At 40.0% G+C, this 24,672-nt stretch overlaps 1 protein-coding gene across 1 annotated transcript in view; it reads left to right on the top strand.

The window, feature by feature from the left end:
- Positions 1 to 24,672, top strand: part of LOC102287016 (ATP-binding cassette sub-family C member 4) — a gene marked incomplete at its 5' end in the record, with an annotated part of 101,268 nt that overhangs the window by 41,110 nt on the left and 35,486 nt on the right. The window contains 5 exon segments of the mRNA XM_070366866.1: positions 2,743 to 2,862; positions 4,031 to 4,141; positions 5,056 to 5,162; positions 6,270 to 6,461; positions 15,786 to 15,941. Of these exon segments, the coding sequence (XP_070222967.1) occupies positions 2,743 to 2,862; positions 4,031 to 4,141; positions 5,056 to 5,162; positions 6,270 to 6,461; positions 15,786 to 15,941 (686 nt within the window).

The raw sequence follows: 24,672 nt of genomic DNA, 5'->3' as shown, positions 1-24,672 counted from the left end.
TGCTGGAGAGTTCACTCCAGGATCTCCCTGGGGGAACAGCCACATCTACTTCTTTCTCAGAAGCCTTGTCTGTGTGTGTTGACATCACAACATTTACTCTGGAAGTGAGAGCCTGGTTCTAGTGAGTTCTATATACTCCCTGGAGCTGGACTTGTGGCATCCTTCTAACAGGGTGATGGCCCCAGAATTCACCTGCATCATCCCTGTGAGCACCCTGCTTCCAGACTGACTGGATTCTGGGGTTGAGTTGGGACACCTGCTGGGGTGAAGAAAAGGCCTTTCTAATTTGGAGCAGGAGCTCAGTCTATGTTCATTTTGCTTTTATAAGTGTAAAATTATAGGAAAGTAAAATAAATAGTTAGTTAAATGAAGAGTAGTGTGGATGTTGGAATGAAAACACAGGTACCCAACCGGATGATCAAAAACATCACTGAATCACTTTAAGCTCTGTGCCTGAATTAAGTACAAAGGGGAAATGTTAGAAAATGTAGCTTTTCAGAGAAGGTGTTTTCCCTGTATCAGTTCCACAGGTGAGGCCTCTAACAGTTAAGGTTCCTGGTCAGATATCATAGGTGGAAAAAGCCCCAGGGCTGAGTGGATGGTCAGCTGGCCCCCAGCCCAGAGCTTCTGACCCTCTCTAAGCTCTAGTATCTCATGGGAGGAAACCTGTTCCTTCCTTCTTTATAGAACTGGAGACACTAAGCACAGAAGAGGGTTCTGTATCTTTGCCTGTTTGTGCCCCACCCCACCCCCACACACACACCTGTAGTGCCTGTGTGCACATTGGTACTGACTGAACCATTCAGATGCTAGGCTAAGGAGAGAGGACTTGAAAACAGTTTAGAGTTTACCCCCTTGATTCTTTTCCCTCATCATTTTATAAAGTCTCTGTAGCCTCCTGTAAGATAAATGATCATAACTTCCTCTAAACACCCAGGTTTTACTAACAGGTCTTATCTAGGAGGGGTTTCCAAGGTGGTGCTAGTGGTAAAGAACACACCTGCCAATGCCAGATTCATAAGAGACAGGGGTTGGATCCCTGGGTCAGCAAGATCCCCTGAAGGAGGAAATGGCTACCCACTCCAGTGTTCTTGCCTGGAGAATCCCATGGACAGAGAAGCCTGGAGGGCTATGGTCCATAGGGTCTCAAAGAGTTGGAAACAACAAGCAACTTAGCACTCATGCTTCTCTAGGAGACGCACAGGTAACAAAGTGATGTCAGTATTTTCTGCTGTTAAAACACGTTACCGCTCATCCCAGACAGAGGTCACAGGCTCACTATCTGCCCCTGAGAAGAGCAAGTTACATCCTCGTTCATGGTGGGGAATGAAAACCATAAGGAGTCCTCTCTGCCTGGGAGCCTGCAGCCCACCTGTTCCCTGACAGGCAAGAGCCTGACCCAGGTGCTTGTGGTCACTATGCTCTTAGAGAAGATGGCAGGAAATGAATGGGCAATCATGTGACACCAGATCCCAAACCCACATGAAGTCACTCAAAAGAAAATGGACACTGAGGCCACTGTCAGAATCTAAAATGGTGATGTGAATGTCGCATGTCACAGTGACCTCCAAATACCAGGACAGGTATCCAGCAGGGCAGTTATGAAAACATCCATCAGGTTCCCAGAGCAGAAGTCAAGACTGTTCAAACTCTCCTCGTCTGCCGGGTCCTGTGGGTACAAGGGTGGTGCAGTGCCGGGTGCTCCATGACCCGCACAGAGGCTCCTGGCACAGGTGCAGGGAGAGGCCCAGGACGGGGGAGGTGGCAGACTGTCTGCTCCCCTTACTCGTCTCACCCTGTCCTGGGTCTGGGTCTGGTGCAGAGTAGGGGATGTACTGACTCTATCCCAGACTTTAGGCTACTCATCTAAGAAGGACATAGCACACAGGTTGCTCATCAAACTTTATCTTGGTGAGGACTCTAATGAGGAATTAAATTTTGGAATGCTACTGACTCAAAAATTAGTGAATAATGCTCAGCCATGAAAAAGCATGTAATACTTCCATTTGCAGCAATATGTATGGGCCTAGAGAATATTATTCTTAGTAAAGTAAGCCACAGAAAAATAAATATGATATCACATCACTTATACATAGAATCTAAAAGATAATATGGCTTAGAGACATAGAAACAAACTTATGGTTACCAAAGTTGGGGAACTAAGAGGGAGGAACATATTAGGAGAATGGGATTAATACACAATACCGCTTGAAATAGGTGAGTAACAAAGATTTACTGTAAAGCACAGGGAATTTTTTCAGTATCTTATAATAATCTGTAATGGACTATAATCAGAAAAAAATAACTGAATTTCTATACTATATACCTGAAACCAACACAATACTGTGAATCAACTGTGCTTCAATATATTTTGAAAATATGAACAATTTCCACCTGGAAATATACCAGAAGAATTTGGAGAGAGGCGTGTTTGAGGAGGACCTTGATAAAAGAAGTAGTAAAGAATTCTAGCTGTGATTTGAATTTGGTCAAAGAAAGGTTCAAAGAGAATCTTTCATTTCTAGGTTTTTAAAGTAAAGGTTGGTGTGAGCAAGAGTTTGAGGGTCACATGGAGGACCCTCTCCAGAAGGGATGTTGTCCCTCCTCCCCAGGCAGCCCACCAAGAAGCCACAGGTGTGTCTTTTGGTGGGACATGTGACCATAAAGCCCAGGAGGCAGTGGGTTTCCTCGCATCCAGCCTCCCTGACTTTCTCTGCCATGTGTCTGTCTCTGCTTCCCCAGCACGGAGCCCAGTGTTTTCGCACTTAGCATCTTCTCTCCAGGGACTCTGGACCATCCGGGCGTACAAAGCTGAACAGAGGTTTCAGGAAGTGTTCGACGCATGTCAGGACTTGCACTCAGGTCTGTACATTTCTGAAAGTGATTTCAAAGGATGGGGTGTGCTGCCTTCTCAGGCCTGACCTCCCCCTTAGGTGGTCTTGCTGGCCAGCTCCTCTTTCTGTGTGCCCCATTGTCCTTCTCTGCACACCTCGTCCCCACCCCTTCCTCTCAGCATCTACTCTGTGCACCTCTCTTCCCCTCCCACATGCCTGCTTTTCTCCCCTGACTGCCTTGCATTGTCCTTCCATCACTGTGCCCTATGGCTTTCTGTCCCTTTAGGACAGGAGTCAGCAAACTTTCTTTTGGCAAAAAGCTGGATAAAAATATTGTAGGCTTTGTGTACTGTATAGTCTCAGTTGTAACTACTCACTATGGAGACAGGCAAAGATAATACATCAGCAAATGGCTGTGGTTGCTTTCCAATAAAACCTTATTTTCAGAACCCAATGGTGGCTATTCTTGGCTCCAAAACTGTAGTTTGCCAATTCTCTTTTCAGAGCATGCAGGGTGGCTGACATGATTAAGGAAAATCATTTCCTGATCATCAGATTTGCTGCCGACTTCATGTGTGTTCTTTATCTCTGAATTTTTTTTTCTAGGTAGAAATTTCAGAATTTCCTCTAAGTTTATAAAAATTTGGCCTATCTTTCCAATCTTTATTGTGTTTTGAAGGTAAAATGGCATTTCGAAAGACACATGCCAATCTGGTTAGCTCATGGTCATTTAGATACTGGCTCCTGAGAACAAACACTGTGCAGGGCTCCGTAGTAAGATCAGAATGTGTGGGAAACAGCAGGGCTGTGCTGTCTGCTGTCTGAGAGCTGGGAACAGTCAACCCTATGAGAGGATGATCTTCACGGTGAGGCGCAGCACTGCAGGAAACACAGCAGTGAGACCATTTCCCATCTTCTTTATTAGAATCATGTTTCTGTTTATAAGCCATGAGTTGTATGTTTTGGTTCATGCTCCCCACAAAGCCCTTGAACTTGTTCCTATGTGTCCTATATGTTGTCTTGTGTCAAAATGTAGCTTTCTGGAATCTTTAGGCTCCTTAGGTGTGTATCTTTGCTGTTCTATCTTGTATAAAAATCTTTTGTATTTCAACTGAGCAAAATGCTCTCCCTCTTTAGAAGCAGCTAACATGGTTTTTCTATTTATGTACTGTGCTTATTACGGTTCAAAAATCCAGAGGCTTGGTTCCTGCTTTTAATGACGTCCCGATGGCTCGCTGTGTATCTGGATGTCATCTGTGCCATCTTTGTCACTGTTGTTGCCTTTGGGGCCCTGACTCTGGCAGAAAGTAAGTACAGTTGTGAATAATGGTTTGTGGTATGCTTACAGTTTATAGTCTTGTTTACAGTTATTAAATTATTGCCACCTCATCTAATATCATAAACTGGTTATAATGAATTATATTAAAGTGTTTGCAGCATATGATTTCACAGTGTGGTCTATATGAAGTCATTTGTGTCTTAATATGAGACTTTTAATCGTTTCATCTTTTGTTGAATGGTTGAAGTCTACACAACTGTAGCAAGCTGAACATTCTTGGTAGTATCCTGTAGTTGGGAGGAGAGAACTAGGTTTACCATTAAGCTTTTCCTTCAGCTTAGAGGTTAGGTTTTAGCTTTAGGGCTATTCAAATCTCTTGGTTGTAGATGCCTGGTACACTGGATTGAGAAAGATTTTCTGCAGCGAAGAACATTGTCCAACTGTGTGGGTACCAGATGAGCTGTTGTTGGTGTGTGTGGCATGAATTCACCGTCCCTAATGATTCCATACTAGCTGCATTGAATCTTTAATATGGAACAATTAGAGTAGTATTTTAGATTTAAAAGCACTTGCTCTTAAAACCTATTGCCTTTTTTTTGGTTTCCAACTGCAGCTGCATTGGATATGTAGAAAGTTATATTACCTAATGGTTCTTGCAGACATAATGATGGAAGTCTGAATAATGACTTGATTCCTCACCTATATGATATTGTCACATATATGTAAATCCTGATGGGATTAATAAACACATCTCACAGTCTTTCATAGTCATTTTTCCCACTGTATTATGATCTCAATCCACATAGTAAAAGTATGAATAATACGATCATGACATATGAATGATTGAAATATGATAAAGGAATCTTCTTTGTAAAGTTACAGAAGGAGCTGAACAAGGGTTTAAGAACCATTCTGACTTCATTCCTCTTCTTCTATGTTTAGCTTTGAACCCCGGAAAGATTGGCCTGGTGCTCTCTCTCGCCCTCACGCTCACACTCACGGGGATGTTCCAGTGTTGTGTCAGGCAAAGCATCGAAGCTGAGAATATGGTGATGTTTACCTTATTGTTCTTAGCCTTTTCAAATCTCCTGGCCATTAGCTGGAATAAAAGAAATTCTTAGGTAGAACCATAAAATTCTTGCTTTTACATCATGATTAACAGGGTTTTCTCTCTTTCTTTCTTTTTTTTTGCATCCTCTTCCATCTATTTAAAGTTAATACAAAATAAAATATATATGTGTTTTTCTCAGTCTTATGTGTACTGTGTCGGCAGGTTTTATATTCATCACAAACTGTCTTCAAATATAATAAATATCTCTGCAGGAGAAATGTTCTGAAATCCTGGAGAGAATAAAGGTTAATTTCTTAGTGGCTTTTTTATCTTTGCTTCTTAATAGATAATTCCTCATTGTTGGTTAAGATAAAGGATTCAGCATTTTGAGATTAGTTTATTTAATTAGTAGATTCCTCCACTCCCATTTTAGCATCTGTTCTTGTGTGTGCTGAACACCTGAATTTGCTGGTGTCTCTTCTTTCTGGTCATATAAGCTCCCGCTCAGAATGCACTATCAGAGTTGTGGAGTTTTGCCACTTTAAGAGACCTTAGTCAATATGTAAATTATAATCTCTTTTGAATATTTGCACCTTCTCCCAAAGGGAGAAAAACAAATGAAAATGAAAACTTTCCACTTCTTGCTTTTAATAAAGCAGAGAGTGACTAATTATTAAAATGAGGTTTGATAACCATCCAGTTCTGCTCATCTATAGCAGATGGCCCTTCTGTAGCTGCACATTACTGATTGGTGTCCATAAGTATTCTTTTCTTAAACAAAATTCCCTTATTTTTTTAATTCAGGTGTGAAAACTGGATCAATAAAATCTTTGCATTCATTTCTCTAATTCTTTTAGTTTTCATATAATATTGAAGGAAGTACCTGTAAATGACAAAGTTACAAGACCATGAACAAGTTTGCAAATTGTCAAAGGCCTCATAAAACTCCTACTTCTCTCCTTCGTGGATGCTAAGACCTGAGATCTTCTGAACCATGGAAAAGCTGATGTAAAGATATAAAAGCAGAAGGTTTCATTTATAGTCTCTAAACATCCATAAGCAACACCCTCCTTTCCTAACTCCTGTGATGTCTTATGTATTTCAGATGATTTCAGTAGAAAGGGGGATTGAATATACAGAGTGTGAGAAAGAAGTGCTCTGGGAATACAAGTTTCGACCACCACTAGCCTGGCCCCATACAGGAGTGATTGACTTTTACAGTGTGAACTTCAGATACAGCTTAGATGAGCCTCTGGTATTGAAGGACCTGACACCATACATATTCTCAAGTGAAAAGGTTTGTTTAAGCCATTTGCCTCTTTAAAATTGAACTAAAGATTTAGTGCTATATCCGCTGTTGGTTTCCTTGTCTATGAGTCCAGAGGATTCTCTCGGATGCAGATTAGATCAATAACATTATACGAGAATCCTTCTTGGAAACTGACCATGGGATGGGGATCCCAGCATTTCTTTCCCTGGGTCATGAGCTCACTCATGGTGTTTGTTGGCCCTGGGCTCTGGAGCTGGAGTTTAACCTGACCCAGGACACTATACATGACACCTGATTATTCATAGTTTGGAAAGTGAGCCCAGCTCCCTGTCATGAACTCTCCCAATATCTCTCCACTTTCTTCCTTTCCATCTTTTCATCTTTGTATTTCTGAAATATTCTCTTATTCCTATGTTACTCGCTGGTTGCAGCCTCCTCCTCTCTCCCTTGGCCCTTGCCGTAAACTTGTCCTCCACTCACCTACACTGAGCTGCCATCTCCCTGCCCTCCCTCCCACAGACTACTTGTTTCTTTCTTTCTTTTTTTAATTTATTTATTTTAATTGGAGGCTAATTACTTTACAATATTGTATTGATTTTGCCATACATCAACATGAATCTGCCATGGGTGTACACGTGTTCCCCATCCTGAACCCCCATCCCACATCCCTCCCGTACCATCCCTCTGGGTCATCCCAGTGCGCATATATATGGAATTTAGAAAGATGGTAACGATAACCCTGTATGCGAGACAGCAAAAGACTTCTTTCTTTAGCATAGATCTGATCCTTACCGGCCTAGTTGACCTGTTGCTAGAAGCATGCTGCTGCTGCTAAGTCACTTCAGTCGTGTCCGACTCTGTGCAACCCCATAGACAGCAGCCCACCAGTCTCCCCCGTTCCTGGGATTCTCCAGGCAAGAACACTGGAGTGGGTTGCCATTTACTTCTCCAATGCTTGCAGCCTACCAGGATCCTCCGTCCATGGGATTTTCCAGGCAAGAGTACTGGAGTGGGGTACCATCACCTTCTCCGGTTGCTAGAAGCCTAGTGAAGCCCTAAGTCCACTTCAGCAGGGGCCGTGGGATGAGCTTGTAGTGAAAACTGAGGAGCCCAGAATCATGACTCAGTCAGGGGTGAGGAACCAGAGCCCCCAGGTGGAGACATGGCCCAGAGATTCACTCAGAGTAGATGAAAGCTAATTGAAGGGAGCGGAGGAAGATGCACTTGGGAGACAGCCGAGAGGTTTGTGATCTGGTCCTGTCAGCGTCCATGTCTTCAGGTGATGTTCCTATTTACACTCAGTTTGGAGCCCTCGACTAGGACCAGGGCAGGATCTTAAAGAAGAAAATAAACCACAACACACAAGGTGGTAGGAAGCTCTTCCCCACCTACCTGTCCAGCACTGAGTCCTAACATGCTCACACCCTCTACACTCAGGTCATGTGTAGATTCTCCCAAAGCACCATGTCCTGCCTGCTTCCGGTGTGCATACACTGCCACTCCACCTCAGAGACACTTCCCTTCTGTTGTCTGGATGGAGAAAGTCAGCTCTAATGCATCTGCTTCTTCAGGCCCCTCTCTGCTTCCATAGCATCTTATATATTCAACATAGGGCTTATAGTAGACCTGTGTTCACAGTAGACAAAAGTTGGAAGCAACCCAAGATGATGATGTCCATGATGAAAGTCACAGATGAATGGATAAACAAATATGGTATACCCTTACCATTAAATGATATGTAGCTTTAAAAAAGGAAAAAATGACCATCGATGAACCTTGAGGTTATCATGACATATGAAATAAACCAGACACAAACGGATCCAATACCATATGATTCATTTTTTATGAGGTTCCTGGAGAAATCAAAGACAGAAAGTAGAATGATGGTCCCCAGTGATGGAGGAAAGAGAATAGGTTATTGTTGTTTAATAGGTACAGAATTTCAGTTTTACAAGGGAATATATGTTCTGAGGTTTGGTTATACAACAATGTGAATATACTTGACACTATAATCACTTAATATAGGTAAATTAGTAAATTTCATGTTACATGTTGATGGTGTTGTTCAGTCACTCAGTCATGTCTGACTCTCTGTAACTCACATGGACTGCAGCACACCAGGCTTCCCTGTCTATCACCACTTCCAGAGCTTGCTCAAACTCATGTCCATTGAGTCCGTGATGCCATCCAACCATCTCATCCTCTGTCATCCCCTTCTCCTCCTGCCTTCAATATTTCCCAACATCAGGGTCTTTTCTAATGAGTCAGGCCTTCCCATCAGGTGCCAAAGTACTGAAGCTTCAGCTTCAGCTTCAGCTTCAGCATTAGTCCTTCTAATGAATATTCAGTATTGATTTCCTTTAGGATTGACTGGTTTGATGTCCTTGCAGTCCAAGGAGTTCAAGATTCTTGACAGTCTTCTCCAACACCACAGTTCAAAAGCATCAGTTCTTTGGTGCTCAGCTTTCTTTATGGTCCAACTCTCACATCCATACATGACTACTGGAAAAACCATAGCTTTAAATATATGGAACTTTGTCAGCAAAGTAATATCTCTGCTTTTTAATATGCTGCCTAGGTTGGTCATAAATTTCCTCCAAGTAGCAAGTGTCTTTTAATTCCATGGCTGTAGTCACTATCTGCAGTGATTTTGGAGTCCAAGAAAATAAAGTCTCTCACTGTTTCCATTGTTTCCTCATCTATTTGCTATGAAATGAGGGGATTGGATGCCATGACCTTAGTTTTTTGAATGTTGAGTTTTAACAGCTTTTCACTCTCTTCTTTCACTTTCATCAAAAGGCTCTTTAGTTCCTCTTCACTTTCTGCCATAAGAGTTGTGTCATCTGCATATCTGAGGTTATTGATATTTCTTCCGCAATCTTGATTCCAGCTTGTACTTCATCCATCCAGTATTTTGCATTAAGTACTTTGCATGTAAGTAAAAAAAAACAGGGTTACAATATACAGCCTTGACATACTCCTTTCCCAAATTTGAACCAGTCTGTTATTCCATGTCTGGTTCTAACTGTTGCTTCTTGACCAGTATACAGGTTTCTACATGTATTTTGCCACAATTAACATAAAAGATATAGCACCTGTGCTATCCTTTGTAATTTTGAGTCTGTATCTCACAGAACCCTGAGGTTTAAGTTCAGGGAGCATCTTATTTTCATCCTCGTTCCCTAGAGAATGGCATTACAGGTACATAGAGGGTGCTGGGGACTGCTGGATAGGAGAGTAACACACACATGTGAACAACCAGTAACCAAAACATACTCACAAGACAACTGGGTAAGCAATAGATTACATTTAAATAACCACTCTTTAAAACTCTCCACCACAGACATACCTAGAAGACTATAGCCATGATATAATGAATGATAGCCTTGTAACATGAAAGAATAAACATTCAACTTAATGCCTCAAAGAGACTCAGGGAGCAGCTTCAGTTAGTCACTGAGCAAAAGTTGGCTCCTAATTATTTCTCGTCTCACTGTAGGTCAGGAAGAAGGTGAGGACTTCCGTGTTTGGAAACATTAACCACAGCTCTTGATGCAGCCCTGTCCCTGAGAGTACTGTAGGCAAATCAGTGTTTGATTACTCATAGTTCTGTGTCCATCAGATTTCACCTTGTCAGTATAACTCCACTAATTTGTGTGTGTTTCTTCCAAAGCCATAAAATATGAATTATCTTATAAACTTCATATATAGCTTAAGAACATAACAGTTTTGTATTCTTCCATCTTAAATCTCCCAAAATCGTAGGACTATCTGAGATTCTAAAATGTTTGAGGAAACATTTAATTTGGAGACTGAATTAATATGACAATCTGACTTTTGATCTGTGTCTTGGTCCACTCAGCATCACCATTAGCTTCACTTCTGTGTTGTGAGATGATACCCAGGCAGTGTGTTCTTGAAATGATTTCACTCTACCTGTGTACAACCCATTGAGAAGGCAAAGGCACCTCACTCCAGTACTCTTGCCTGGAAAATCCATGGACAGAGGAGTGTGGTAGGCTGCAGTCCATGGGGTCGCTAAGAGTTGGGCACGACTGAGCGACTTCACTTTGACTTTTCACTTTCATGCATTGGAGAAGGAAATGGCAACCCACTCCAGTATTCTTGCCTGGAGAATCCCAGGGGCGAGGAAGTCTGGTGGGCTGCCGTCTATGGGGTCGCACAGAGTTAGACATGACTGAAGTGACTTAACAGCAGCAGCAGCAGTGTACAACCCAGTTTTCCTTTCCTACTCACCTGTCCCAGCCCTGTCACTCCTGAAAGTCCTTTGGAGTTGGCTTTGATTAAGAAAGGCTGCTGCAGGAGATAGGAGGACTTGGGAGTGAGCCCACCCAGTAGAAGAGGTGCTCTGTTGTCTTTCTGCCATGTCCTCTGCTGTCCTGATTCATGGAAGTTAAAGTTAATAGAAAAGTGTCATTGGTGCTATACTGGTTTTTAATTCATGGAAGAAATACCAAGTAAATCTAAAGATCCAAAATGAGATCAATGCAACCCTAGGCTTCCTGGGTAGATTTTGACTTGGGCTGAATTTCTCATTTAGATGATCTTTGGTTGCTTTGATAATTTTAAAGATTCCTGGGCAATTTTAAAGCATTTTCCATCTCTAGAGGTAGATTGATTTTGCTTTGTTATTTTTTTCTTGCTCAGAGATATTACTTGAAATTTAACAGATACTTGCTATGATGTGTAAAAATATTGGTTTCCTACATTTTCTCCTTTTTTTACATATTTTCTCAGTAACTCATCCCCTCACTTCCAGTTTGTCCCACTTTCCCTCCAAGTTTCCTGATTCCTTGTGACTCAGACTGTGTTGCCAGGGTCAGTATCACCTGCATATCTTCAATCTTCTTATACAGAATCTCAGGCTCACCCAGACCACTTTCTCAGCATTGCATTTGAACAGGACCTTCCAAGAAAGTCCTTTCTCTCCCATAGACAGTTTTTGATGACACATAACCCATGATTCCCAAGAAATGTCCTTTGACAGTTTGAAACCAAACTCATGAATCATTGAAATGCCTGCTGTGTTTGAGCGTGAGGCTCTGGAACATTCTACAGCACTTAATACCCTATAGATTTATTTACTTTCATATTCTGCAAATCACACCTCTACATTATAATCCAATTCTGTGTGATCCCACTGCATTTGTTTGAATCCTTTCCATGGAGTCTGTCTTCATCATGGGCAGTTTTCATCCTGCTCCCGCCTTCCCCACATCAGACTCTTGCAAGGACTAGAGGGATTCCCCACAGGCTCAGCCCTGCCTGGACCTGGAGTCAGAGACAGCCCCACCCAACAGCATATATGTGTGACTCTTTCACCACCTGATGGGATCCAAAATGAGTCTTGCTCCCCAAGCAGGGCAAGAGGTCTGTTTGGCCTGTTCCCCAGGAACAATGTACCCCACTTAGCTGCAGGTTTCTCTCCCAGCCCAACTATGGGTAGGTTCTTCCTGCAGACAGCCAGCCCACCTGACCTCACTTTCTCTGTTTTACCTACAGAGAGGGACATAATAAAGTGTCAGGCCATCCAGGTGATAAGAAAACCATCAGCAGATGGAAAAGAAGTCAATATATGTGGACTTGAGTCCCATCTTGTGACTTTTAGGCTCTGTTATTTCAGGTAGACTTAGTTGCCTGACACTTTAGGCATGGCCTTAGTTGCCAGGCTACTTAGATGGCCTGATACTTTTATCTTGTCCCTCTGTGTAGCTAAAACAGAGAAAGTGGGGAGAGGTGTGCTGTTACTGTTGCTGTTAAGTCGCTTCAGTCGTGTCCGACTCTGTGCGACCCCATAGACGGCAGCTCACCAGGCTCCCCCATCCCTGGGATTCTCCAGGAAAGAACACTGGAGGGGTTGCCGTTTTCTTCTCTAGGGGAGAGGTGTATCTGCAGTTAAAGGAACATGTCTAACATAGAGATCTTATGACGGGAGAGTTGAAGCATAACATGAACATAGATGCATAAAATGTGATGGGTGGAACAAGAGGGATGACTTCACTGAGCAAAGAGGGTACCTGAGGTCAGGTTGGCTGGCTGTCATGAGTTTGAGCAAACTCCAGGAGTTGGTAATGGACAGGGACGCCTGGCATGCTGCAGTCCATGGGGTCACAGAGTCGGACACGACTGAGCAACTGAACTGACTGACTGAAGTAATCTTCTGTGGGCTTCCCAGGTGGCTCAGTGGTAAAGAATTCACCTGCAATGCAGGAGACATGGGTTCAGTCTATGGGTCAGAAAGATCTCCTGGAGAAGGAAATGGCTACCCACTCTGATATTCTTGCCTGGGAAATCTCATGGACAGAGGAGCCTGGCAGGCTACAGTCCATGGGATTACAAAAGAGTCAGATACAACTTAGCAACTAAACAACAACAACAACATAATTAAGGAAAGAATTTATTCTGTTTTTCAAAAGTAGTACAGCTGGCATTCCAGTACTGAATGTGGTCCTTAAAATGAGGAATTGAGTCATGAAGCATTGCATGGGAAGAATTTTCAGGGCTTGGCACTACACTGGACTTTGGGAAAACTGGAAGTAAGGTAGACATTTTGAGCCTATGAGCCTGGGAAAGAAGTAATGAGATTAGAGTGGGGAAATCAGAGGAAGCAGCTGTTTTGTGTGGGCCATTGGGTGTTGATCATGTTAGGTTTGGTATATGAAGAGAGATCTAAATGCAATTATCTAACAAGTTGGTGTGATCATCAGAAACCAACACCTCTATGGTCTGGGAAAACAGCAAGGGGCCATCACAAAGCAGCTAAAATAAGATTGTCTCCAAATATCTTTTTGTTAGGAATGCAAACTTATTCCTGCTGGTGACACTCTGCATGGCCAATTGGTAAAACACATTGATGACCTGGGAAAGACTTGAGACTATAGTTTTGATTACTGAATGGTAGAAATAGCCAGAGCCTGGTTTTCTTTGAGTAGCCTTTTTCTTACTCTCCTCACTGGGGTTTGGAGCTCACAGTCCTGTTGTGAGCAGCCTGTGGTGCCCCTGAGAATCTTGGCCATTTACCAAGAGTTTGTTCCTGTTTGCACAGGTGGATCTGTTTTAGTGGAGCTGAGAGTAACATTCTCATAGACACAGTTCTCACCTGTGTCCTGATTTGTGTTGATTTATATATGGGAACAGCCATATATATGGCTGTATATATATATATACACATATACATACATAAATATATATATTTATATATGGGAATAGCCATAAATACAGACATACCTGGTTTGATTGTGCATCACAGATAGTGCTTTAAAAAAAAAAAAAATTGAGCATTCATCGCAGCCCTGCATCGAGGAAATGAATCAGCACCATTTTTCCTACAGCATTTGCTCAGTTTGTATCTCTCACATTTTGGTGATTCTTGCAATATTTCAAACTTTTTTGTTTTGCTTTTATTGTGGTGATCTGAAATTTCATGTTACTATAACCGAATAAAGGCTCAGATAGTGGTTAGTGTTTTTAGAACAATAAAGTATTTGAAAATTAAGGTATGTACATTGTAGACATAATGTAGACTATAATATAGTGTCAATATTGTGGTATTTATATTATTGAGGTGGTCTGGAACCAACTCTGCAATATCTTTGAGGTCTGTGTGTACACAGAGCACATGAGTTTATATATATATATATATGTATATATGTATACACACACACACACACACACACACACACATACATATACATCCATACATACCCTAGACCTGCCTATGTACAGAGACTGGTCCATCTATATTATATAAATTAGGGTATAATATAAGGTACAAAATGGCCTCAAAGATAATAAAATTAGGTAAACCCTCTTTTCTTACATTTAACCTCTGTAATGATAAATTATTTTTTTAAATGCCATGATTGATTTTGCAGGCTAAGATTCGATACTTTGGAGATATTCAAGTGAGAAAATATGAAAGGTTCTGAGCATGGGCATTCTGATAACAGTGCTCAGAAAAATTTAGTTCTCTGTTCAAATCCAAGAGTTTTAAAAATTTACTGAGTTAATTGACAAATGATTGAATGCATGTCTTACACCCCTCATTGATTCCAAATCCCTAAATAGAGAAATTGAAATCATCTCTTGGGAAGTTCCCACCAGGGAATTTGCAGTTGAGCAAGCTCATTGGTCAGGAAAAAAAAAAAAAAATGTCTCTGCATACATATTGAATGCACATAGTTAAAAGCCAGTCTTTACAGTATAGTTTTATTCCCCACCAAGATTTTTACCTGTATTATACAGATTCTTTAATCTTACTGTTAGTACACTTAATTTTTCTCTGCTTTTTAAAAAAATCTTTAAATTTTATATTATAGTTGATTAACAGTGGTATGTTAGCTTAATGTGTACAGCAGAGTGATTCAGTTATACATATACATGTGTGTATTCTTTTTCAAATTCTTTTCCATTTAGATTATTACATAGCATTGAGCAGAGCTGCCTGTGCTGTACAGTAGGTTCTTGTTGGTTATCCATTTTAAATATAGCAGTGTGTACATGTCAGTCCCAAACTCCCTATCTCTGTTTTGGTTTTAATAACTAGACTGACACTTGACATGTATCTTTCCAAGATTCAGTTGTAAGTATTAATTTGTTATAAAATGCCTTTTGAACTGCTCAAATGAAAGGCCCCATATAAATAGCAAATGTTGTTTGTGTTGTTGTTGACTCATTATGTGTATTCTGTCTATTGGCCACTGTCTTTTAAGACACTGAGAAATGCATTTTATAATTTTAAGGTGTTTCCTTTCAAGATAGAATATAATCAAAATATTTAACATAAGTGATTTATTTTCTCTACCAAAGAATAATTCCTCTTAAATAACAGATCCCTGAAAAAGTGAGTATTTGGTTATGTATCACACTTCTGACTAGACTTGACATCTCTGTACAATTACCCATATAATTCTAAAAGTCAAAATACCCAGACAAGTAGGGATAAAGCTAATTTATAAGCTGACTTCTTATGGACCACTTAGAAGACTGCTGGCTTTTCACTGCTAGTATATTGATTCTATTAGTTTTAACCTGTCTTGTGACCATGGGTTCCCAACCAGGGGACAGTTGTCAATGTCTGAAATTTTTGGTCGCCATAGTTTGTGGGGTGATTCTGGTATCCAGTGGGTAGAGTGGCTACTGTTAACCCTCCAGAAATACACAGGGTAGTCCCCTATCCCCTCAACAAAATATCAATAGTGCCATCCATGTTTGAGAAACTCAGAGACTACTCTTTATATAGAACTTTCTAAAATCATCTTCAGCAATCAGATTTTCTGCTAGGTTGGTTGCATACTGTTAATTCTTAATTCTTCCTGGATCACTTCACAGGTTGGCATCGTGGGAAGAACGGGAGCTGGAAAAAGTTCCCTCATTGCTGCCCTTCTTAGATTGTCAGAGCCTGAAGGTAGAATTCTAATTGATGGCATCTGGACAACTGAAATTGGACTTCATGATTTAAGGAAGAAAATGACAGTTGCACCTCAGGTATGCACATCAGAGTATTCTCACGTGTTCTTTTTATGAGGCACCTGATTTAATTGCTTTTAATTTGATTGTTTTTTTTTTTTTTTTTTCCAAATTGCATGAAAGGTTGATCCTTTTTCTCCCAATAGAGAATATCTTTGGCAGCAGGTATTTTCAATGGGCATTTTATCAGATACCAGACTCTGTTTGTTTATTCATTTGTTTCTTTTGTGTACGTGTTATTTTATAACTGACCCAGACAGATTTCTGGACTTAGACTTTTTTAGGTGTCATGATTTTGTCTATTAATAACCACATAATTCTAAGGCAAAATGATAACTGGTTTGTGCAGCACTGGAGAGATTCCTATAGGGAAACCTGAATTTTGTGTTTTAATGATGGAATTTTGTTGTAGGAAATAAAACCACCTTTTCAAGGGTGATTACCTCCCTGGAGGACTTTCTGTGAAACTGTGGGGCTTTGAAAATTATAGGGTATATAGATGCTTTGGGGAGTCTTTCAGAATTCAGCTATTAGTAAATTATTTTAACCAGGGAGGCAGTACAGAATAATGACTTAGAACAGAGGACTTGGAATTCCATCTTTGTGTACCTCAGTTTTTTCTCCCTTACAAGGCAGCTAACAGTCCAACTCGTTGAGCTGTTGTGAGGGTTAAATGGGCCAGTTCATGTGCGGTGCTTCATGTAGACCCCTTATGTGATGGTTGTGATGGTGAAGCTTTGAATTGATCTCTTCCTGGGCTCTGATTCTGTATTCCTTTGTTCTGATTCTTTGTTTTTGTTTGTTTCATGTGGGTTTGTTTTTGGTTTGCTGTTTTTGTTCTTCTTGCTAAAGAAATATGATTTTTAGGGAGTGTTTTAGAGGCTGGATTATATAAATATGCACAGTAGAAACTCCTGAAAGTTAAAAATAGTATTATCATCAGTTCAGTTCAGTACAGTTGCTCAGTTGTGTCCAACTCTTTGCGACCCCAGGGACTGCAGCACGCCAGGCTTTCCCATCCATCACCAATATCCGGAGCTTGCTCAAACTCACGTTCATCAAGTCAGTGATGCCATACAACCATCTTAACCTCTGTCATCCCCTTCTCCTCCTGCCGTCAATCTTTCCCAGCATGAGGGTCTTTTCAAGTGAGTCAGTTCTTTGCATCAGGTGGCCAAAGTATTGGAGTTTCAGCTTCAACATCAGTCCTTCCAATGAATATTCAGGACTGATTTCCTCTAGAATGGGCTGATTTTATCTCCTTGCAGTCTTAGGGACTCTCAAGAGTCTTCTCCAACACCACAGTTCAAAAGCATCAATTCTTCGGCGCTCAGCTTTCTTCACAGTCCAACTTTCACATCCATACATGACCACCGGGAAAACCATAGCCTGACTAGATGGACCTTTGTTGGCAAAGTAATGTCTCTGCTTTTGAATATGCTGTCTAGGTTGGTCATAACTTTTCTTCCAAGGAGCAAGCATCTTTTAATTTCATGGCTGCAATCACATTCTTCAGTGATTTTGGAGCCCAAGGAAACAAAGTCTCTCACTGTTTCCATTGTTTCTCCTATTTGCCATGAAGTGATGTGACCAGATGCCATGATCTTAGTTTTCTGAATGTTGAGTTTTAAGCCAACTTTTTCACTCTCCTCTTTCACTTTCATCAAGAGGCTCTTTATTTCTTCTTCACTTTCTGCCATAAGGGTGGAGTTATCTGCATATCTGAGGTTATTGATATTTCTCCCGCGATCTTGATTCCAGCTTGTGCTTCATCCTGGCCAGCATTTTGCATGATGTACTGTGCATATAAGTTAAATAATCAGGGTGACAATAAACTGCCTTGATGTGCTTTTTTCCTGATTTAGAACCAGTCTGTTGTTCCAGGTACAGTACTAACTGTTGCTTCTTGACCTGCATACGGATTTCTCAGGAGGCAGATCAGGTGGTCTGGTATTCTCATCTCTGTAAGAATTTTCTACAGTTTGTTGTGGTCCACACAGTCAAAAGCTTTGGCATAGTCACTAAAGCATAAGTAAATATTTTTCTGGAACTCTCTTGCCTTTTCGATGATCCAGCAGATGTTGGCAATTTGATCTCTGGTTCCTCTGCCTTTCCTAAATCCAGCTTGAACATCTGGAAATTCATGGTTCACATACTGTTGAAGCCTGGCTTGGAGAATTTTGAGCATTTCTTTACTAGTGTGTGAGATGAGTGCAATTGTGTTGTAGTTTGAACTTTCTTTGGCATTGCCTTTCTTTGGGATTGGAATGAAAACTGAACTTTTCTAATCCTGTGTACTTGCAATTAAGTTAAATAAGCAGAGTGACAATATACAGCCTTGACATACTCCTTTCCCAATTTGGAACCAGAATTATCATATGATACTGCAATTCTATTTTAGGATATAAACCCCAAATATTGAAAGCAGGGTCATGAGTAGATCTCTATATATGTGTGTTCATAGCAACATTATTCACAATAGCAAAAATATGGAGTCACCTAAGGTCCCATTGACAGATAACTGCAAAAACAAAAAATGGTTGCTGCTGCTGCTGCTAAGTCACTTCAGCCATGTCCGACTCTGTTATATATATATATGTGTGTTTATATATATATATATAAACACACATACATACATACACACACACACATGTACACAATGGAATATAATTCAGCCTTAGAAAGAAAGCCAATTCTGACACATGCTACAATACAGATGAACCTTGAGGAAACTATGTTAAGTGAAATAAGCCAGTCACAGATGATAATTGCTATATAATTTTATTAATATGAAGTACCCAGGTTAGTCAGTTCATAGAGACAGGAAGAATGGTGGGTACCTAGAGTTGCAGGGAGGGAAGTTGTTTAATGGCTATAGAGTTTCACTTGTGCAAAATGGAAGGAGTCTGTGGCTAGATGGTGGTGATGGCCGTACAATAATGGGAGTGTATTTAATATTACTGAAATGTATACTTAAAAGTCATTAAGATGGTAAATATTATGTCTTGTTGAGTGACTAAGTCATGTCTGACTTTTTGCACCACATGGACTACAACCTACCAGGCTCCTCTGTCCATTGGATTTTCCAATCAAGAATACTGGAGTGCATTGCCATTTCCTTCTCCAGAGCTCCTCAACCCAGTGATCAAACCCACATTTCCTCCATTGCAGACATTGGCAGGCAGATTCTTTACTGCTGAGCCACACTATTTTGCCACAGTTTAAAAACAATTTTTAAAATATATGCCTTTCAGGAAAAATTGGAATAAATTTTCAGCACCTGTAACCCTTATATTTAAAGATTTCCTCTGGCTACCAGATTCATGACTTAGTAGTTTCAGTAGAATGAAGGAGTTTAGATTCCCAAGTTTTGATTGTACCGATCTCTGAAATGAATCAAATGAGACTAATTAGCAGAAATAGTCGACGTGTCTAAGTCCTTTTATATCCTCAGATGAAAGAATCTATAAATGTGCCCTGTGTTATTTTTAATATCTCTTAATTAAAAAAATAGGTTGTATACTTGTGTGTATAAGAGAACTTTATCAATAAAGAAAAACATGGGATGATTCTTGGCCCTGCTGGTAATATTTGGAATCACATCTGAGCGAAGACTAAACATCTCTCGACATCACTAGGTTTTGGTTCTGTTCTATCAGTCTCCACCATACTTTTGCTCATGCTCTGTGTACACACTCTGGAGGAGGAGGAGAACATGATTACAAAGCAGTGCTAAACTTTGTATTCAGGTAAATAATGATCACCAACCATTATAACTACAAAACTTATTATTCCACTTTATATGCCTTTGTCTCCAAGGCACAATGTTGGTTGATAAAAGAGAGAGTTTCTACAGAGACCCTACTGCTGGGAGCCAGCGCAGGAGTTCCCACCCATGACAAAGGTCATGTGGAAAGGCCTGATATGCAAAGGCGAGCCAGGACTCAAGGGGGCCCCTGGATCTGCTTGAGCATCTACCCCCAGAACCAGAATCTGTCTGTTTTGCTATTTTACGACTTTCACCAACTCCTCTGACATTAACGGGGGCCTATCCCCGACCACCTTTCTCTGAAGAAAATCAACTTAGAGCTCTAGTTAATTAGCCTCCTGGGCATAGTAGGAGTGTTTCAATCCAAACCCCTCAGATGGCTCTCTAACTTGCCTGACAGGTTTATCCGGACTCCTACAGCTACGCATACGATTGTTTACAGCCTCCTAACTGTGAGAGGCATGGGAAGCTTAAGATATTCAAATAATATAGAGCCTCTCGGAGAGTTAGAAATTATTAGAATAGAACTGGTGGAGGATTTCATTGTTGAGCCAATGCTTGCTGCCAAGTTTCCACGTCCCCTGTATTGTGTCCTTGGGATTATAATTAATATAGTTGATATATAGAAAAAAATAAGTAGTGGCCTTGGTGTTAGCAAGTTTAGATCCTTAAGGTAATAAATTCTTTCCTTGTTGCAAGCCCACTACACCTTTGCCCTATAGGAATGCAAATTTATCTAACACTTTCGGAGGATGGCACCAAACTTTAAAATGATCACTCTTAGAAAAAAAAAGTTTTCTGGTTAACTAACCTTTATCAGAACAAAGAGTCATAAAATGTTAATAGGCCTCCTGGCCAGAAGATGATGTAAATCACCTAAAGCATTTGCATACGATAAGTTTACAGAAAAGAAAGGCTGGTCTCAATAAGGATCAAGGACTGCCGACTTTGCATGACTTTATACCCCCTATTATCCTCTATGCACAAATTAAGGTATATAAGCTCCCTTTAAAAATAAAGCTACGGGCCTCGCTCATCAGGCTTGGTCTCCCCTTGTTGTTCTTGCTTCCTTTTCTCTCCTTTTCTTCTCTGTTCTTCCTTCAGGATGACTGATCGGAGCGTGGGGGCTCTCTGAGACCACTTACCTGCCTGGGCTTCTAAGACCCACTCGAGAAGGTACCTAAGGTGGGGCACCTTCAGCTATTCGAGAGGGCGCCTGCGGCCTCCGTGGTCAGAGCAAGTTTGGTGTCACGAACTTTATTGGTTTCCCATGTAAACCAGTCAGATCAAGCTTCTGTCTCTCCCCTTTTGCTACTCTTTCACCAAAGCCATCCTCCTGAAGATATTCCTGGATCCAACCGGGGCTAGACCCTGGTACCCTGCAATGTGAAAGGTCTCAGGAAATCATACAGAAGGCAGCCAGGGATAGAATATTTAAGAATTTAGACCAAATGTTACCATGACCCACATTTTAATTCCTGCTGTGCCTCTTACAACTGTTGAGACTTGATGAAGTCACTCGGTTTCCAAACTTCAGACTCCTTATCCTTAAACTAGATCTAGGAATTACTGCTGCACAGATATGTTGTGAAGATGTAGCTGGGTGAGAAAATGTTTGTGTTCCATGTCTGGTTCTTGAGAATGCTCAGTCAGTAGTAATTATCTTTATTCTTAAGGATTGGGGCACTGGACTTTCAGAGATTGTTTCTACTTAAATAAAAAGAGTAATACATTCTGAAACAATTTTGCTTTTCAATTTCTATTTATGTTTTTTTGTGTGATTTTATTTATATTTATTGGTTATAAACCAAATTATTTATATAAGTTTAAACAGTAAAGCAAAAAATAAAAACCAGAAAAACACCCCCCACCAACCCAACACACACAATAGGAGTTTTGGGGAAAAGTAAACCAGAAAAATATGTCTAACCTCTTTTCTATGAGGAACAAGAGGAGAGAATATCACTTTTAATTTCATTTTGATTTCATATTCCCTTCCCACCAGCTTCTTTCCTGACTACCACCCTGTACACACTCTTACTTTCCAGTCCCCCACCAAGACCTCTGGCCTTTTTCTCAGCTCTCCCCATATTCTTAACTATTGTCTCCCTGTCCTTAAGGACAGGGCCTGTGTCTCTCATTTCTGTTGTTCCAGTGCTTGTTGCAGACTCTTACAAGCTACACAGGTATTAGTAATATTTTCAAAAGTTTGTGGAATCCCTAACAGGTTTTAGACTTTATCCCTACCATGTCCTAGCTAATCCTCACAATTCTCCTGTTTTCCTTATCTGACAGATTTAAAAACCACAACATGTGAGTTTAGGGCATCCTTGGTGGCTCAGCAGTAAAGAATCTTCTTGCCAGTGCACAGACGTGGGTTTGATCCCTGGGTTGGGAAGATTCCCTGGAGAAGGAAATGGCACCCCACTCTAGTATTCTTGCCTGAGAAATCCCATGGACACAGGAGCCTGACAGCTACAGTCCATGGGGTTGCAAAAGAGTCATACATGACTTAGTGATTAAACAACAACAACTGTGAGCTTAACCCACTGCCCAGGTAAGCAGCAAGCAGTGAAGTCAGGGTTTGAATTCTGTGTGTGTCTGTTTATTTTTTTTTAAGTTGAAGTATGGTTCTTTACAGTGCTTCAAATGTTCAACAAAGTGATTCAATTTTATGTGTGTGTGTGTGTGTGTGTGTGTGTGTATGTGTGTGTGAGCAAGTATATTCTTTTTCATTCTATTTTCCATTATAGGTTATTACAAAATACTGAGTATAGTTACCTGTGCTATACAATAGATCCTTGTTCTTTTTTTTTATATATATATACAGTAGTGTGTATCTGTTAATCACAAATTCCTGATTTATCCCTTCCTCCTGCTTTGCCCTTTGGTAATCTAGTTTGTTTTCTATGTTGGTGAGATTATTTCTGTTTTATAAATAAGTTCATTTATATCATCTTTTTTAGATTCTACATATAAGTGATATCATACTACATTTGTCTTTCTCTGACCTACTTGGTATGATAATCTCTAGGTCCATCCATGTTACTACAAATTGCATTATTTCATTCTTCTTTATGACTGAGTAATATTCTATGTGTATGTCTTTGTGTGTATATACTGTGTATGTATATATAAATATAGTGTGTATATATATATATAGTGCTATATATATGTATATATATATATATGCATGTGTATATATATATATATATATATATATGCATACTACTTGTAAGCACTACTTAACAAGACATGGAAGCAACCTAAATATACATTGACAGATGAACTGATAAAGAGGTGCTTTTATCAGTTGAACAGATAAAGAGATGCTTAATGTCTTATAAGCACTACTTAACAAGACATGGAAGCAACTGATTTATCAGTTCATCTGTCAATGGACAATTAGGTTGCTTCCATGTCTTGTAAGTAGTGCTGCTGTGAACATCGGGGAGCATGTATCTTTTGAATTAGAGTTTTTGTCTTTTCTGGATACGTGGATAGGAGTGGGTTTGCTGGGTCATATGATAACTCTTGTTTTTTTTTTTTTTTTTTTTTTTTTTAAGAAACTTCCATACTGTTTTCCATAATGTACCAATTTACATTCCCAATTTACCAACAGTGTATAAGGGTCCTCTTTTCTCCATACCTCCTTCACTATTTATTTTTTGTAGGCTTTTTAATGATGGCCATTCTGTCTGATGTGAGGCAATACCTCATTGTAGTTTGGATTTGCATTTATCTAATAATTAGTGATATTGAGCATCTTTTCATGTCCCTCTTGGCCATGTGTATTTCTTATTTGGAGAAATTTCTTCTTAGGCATTCTGTCTATTTTTTGATTGAGTAGTTTGTTTTTTTGATATTGAGATTTATAAGCTATTATATATACAGACATCTGTTGCACTTCTATGCATTATCATCAAGAAAACAGAAAGAGAAATTAAGGGAAATACCCATTTATCATTGCATGAGAAAATGAACAAAAAATCTGAGAATAAACCTATTTAAGGAGGCAAAAGGAAACTGTAAGACACTGATTAAAGAAATTAAAGACAACGTGAACAGATGGAAAGATATACTATGTTCTTAAATTGGAAGTTTCAATATTGTTAAAATGACCATACTAGTCAAGGTACCCTACAAATTGAGTGCAATTCCTATCAAGTTAACAATAATATTTTTCATAAAACAAGAACAAAAAAAATTAAAATTTTTATGGAAACACAGAAAATCTTGAATACTAGAAACAGTCTTTAGAAAGAAGAACAGACCTGGCGGAATCACACGCTGTGACTTCATACCATACTACAAAAGCTACTTTAATGAAAAAGTCACTCAGTCGTGTCCGACTCTTTGCAACCCCATGGACTGTAGCCTACCAGGCTCCTCTGTCCATGGGATTTTCCAGGCAATAGTACTGGAGTGGGTTGCCATTTCCTTCTCCAGTGGATCTTCCTGACCCAGGGATGGAACCCAGGTCTCCCGCATTGTAGACAGACGCTTTACCATCTGAGCCACCAGGGAAGTCCATGGAAAGATATACCATGTTCTTAATTGGAAGTTTCAATATTGTTAAAATGACCACACTAGTCAAGGTACCCTACAAATTGAGTGCAATTCCTATCAAGTTAACAATAATATTTTTCATAAAACAAGAACAAAAAAAATTAAAATTTTTATGGAAACACAGAAAACCTTGAATACTAGAAACAGTCTTTAGAAAGAAGAACAGACCTGGAGGAATCACATGCTGTGACTTCATACCATACTACAAAAGCTACTTTAATAAAAACAGTATGATAATGGCACAGAAATCAGACATATAGATTAGTGAAATAACATAGAAAGTTCAGAAATAAACCCCCACACTTATGGTCAATTCATCTAAGACAAAGAAGGTGAGACTATATAATACAATGGATAAATGACAGTCTCTCTAATAAGTGATGCTGGGAAATCTGGACACAACATGTAGAA

The sequence above is a fragment of the Bos mutus genome, unplaced genomic scaffold, assembly GCF_027580195.1.
Source record: "Bos mutus isolate GX-2022 unplaced genomic scaffold, NWIPB_WYAK_1.1 CTG222, whole genome shotgun sequence".
In the NCBI taxonomy this organism is placed as follows: Eukaryota; Metazoa; Chordata; class Mammalia; order Artiodactyla; family Bovidae; genus Bos; species Bos mutus.
The sequence above is the reverse complement of the archived record's forward strand: the minus strand, read 5'-3'. Positions and strand labels throughout refer to the sequence as shown.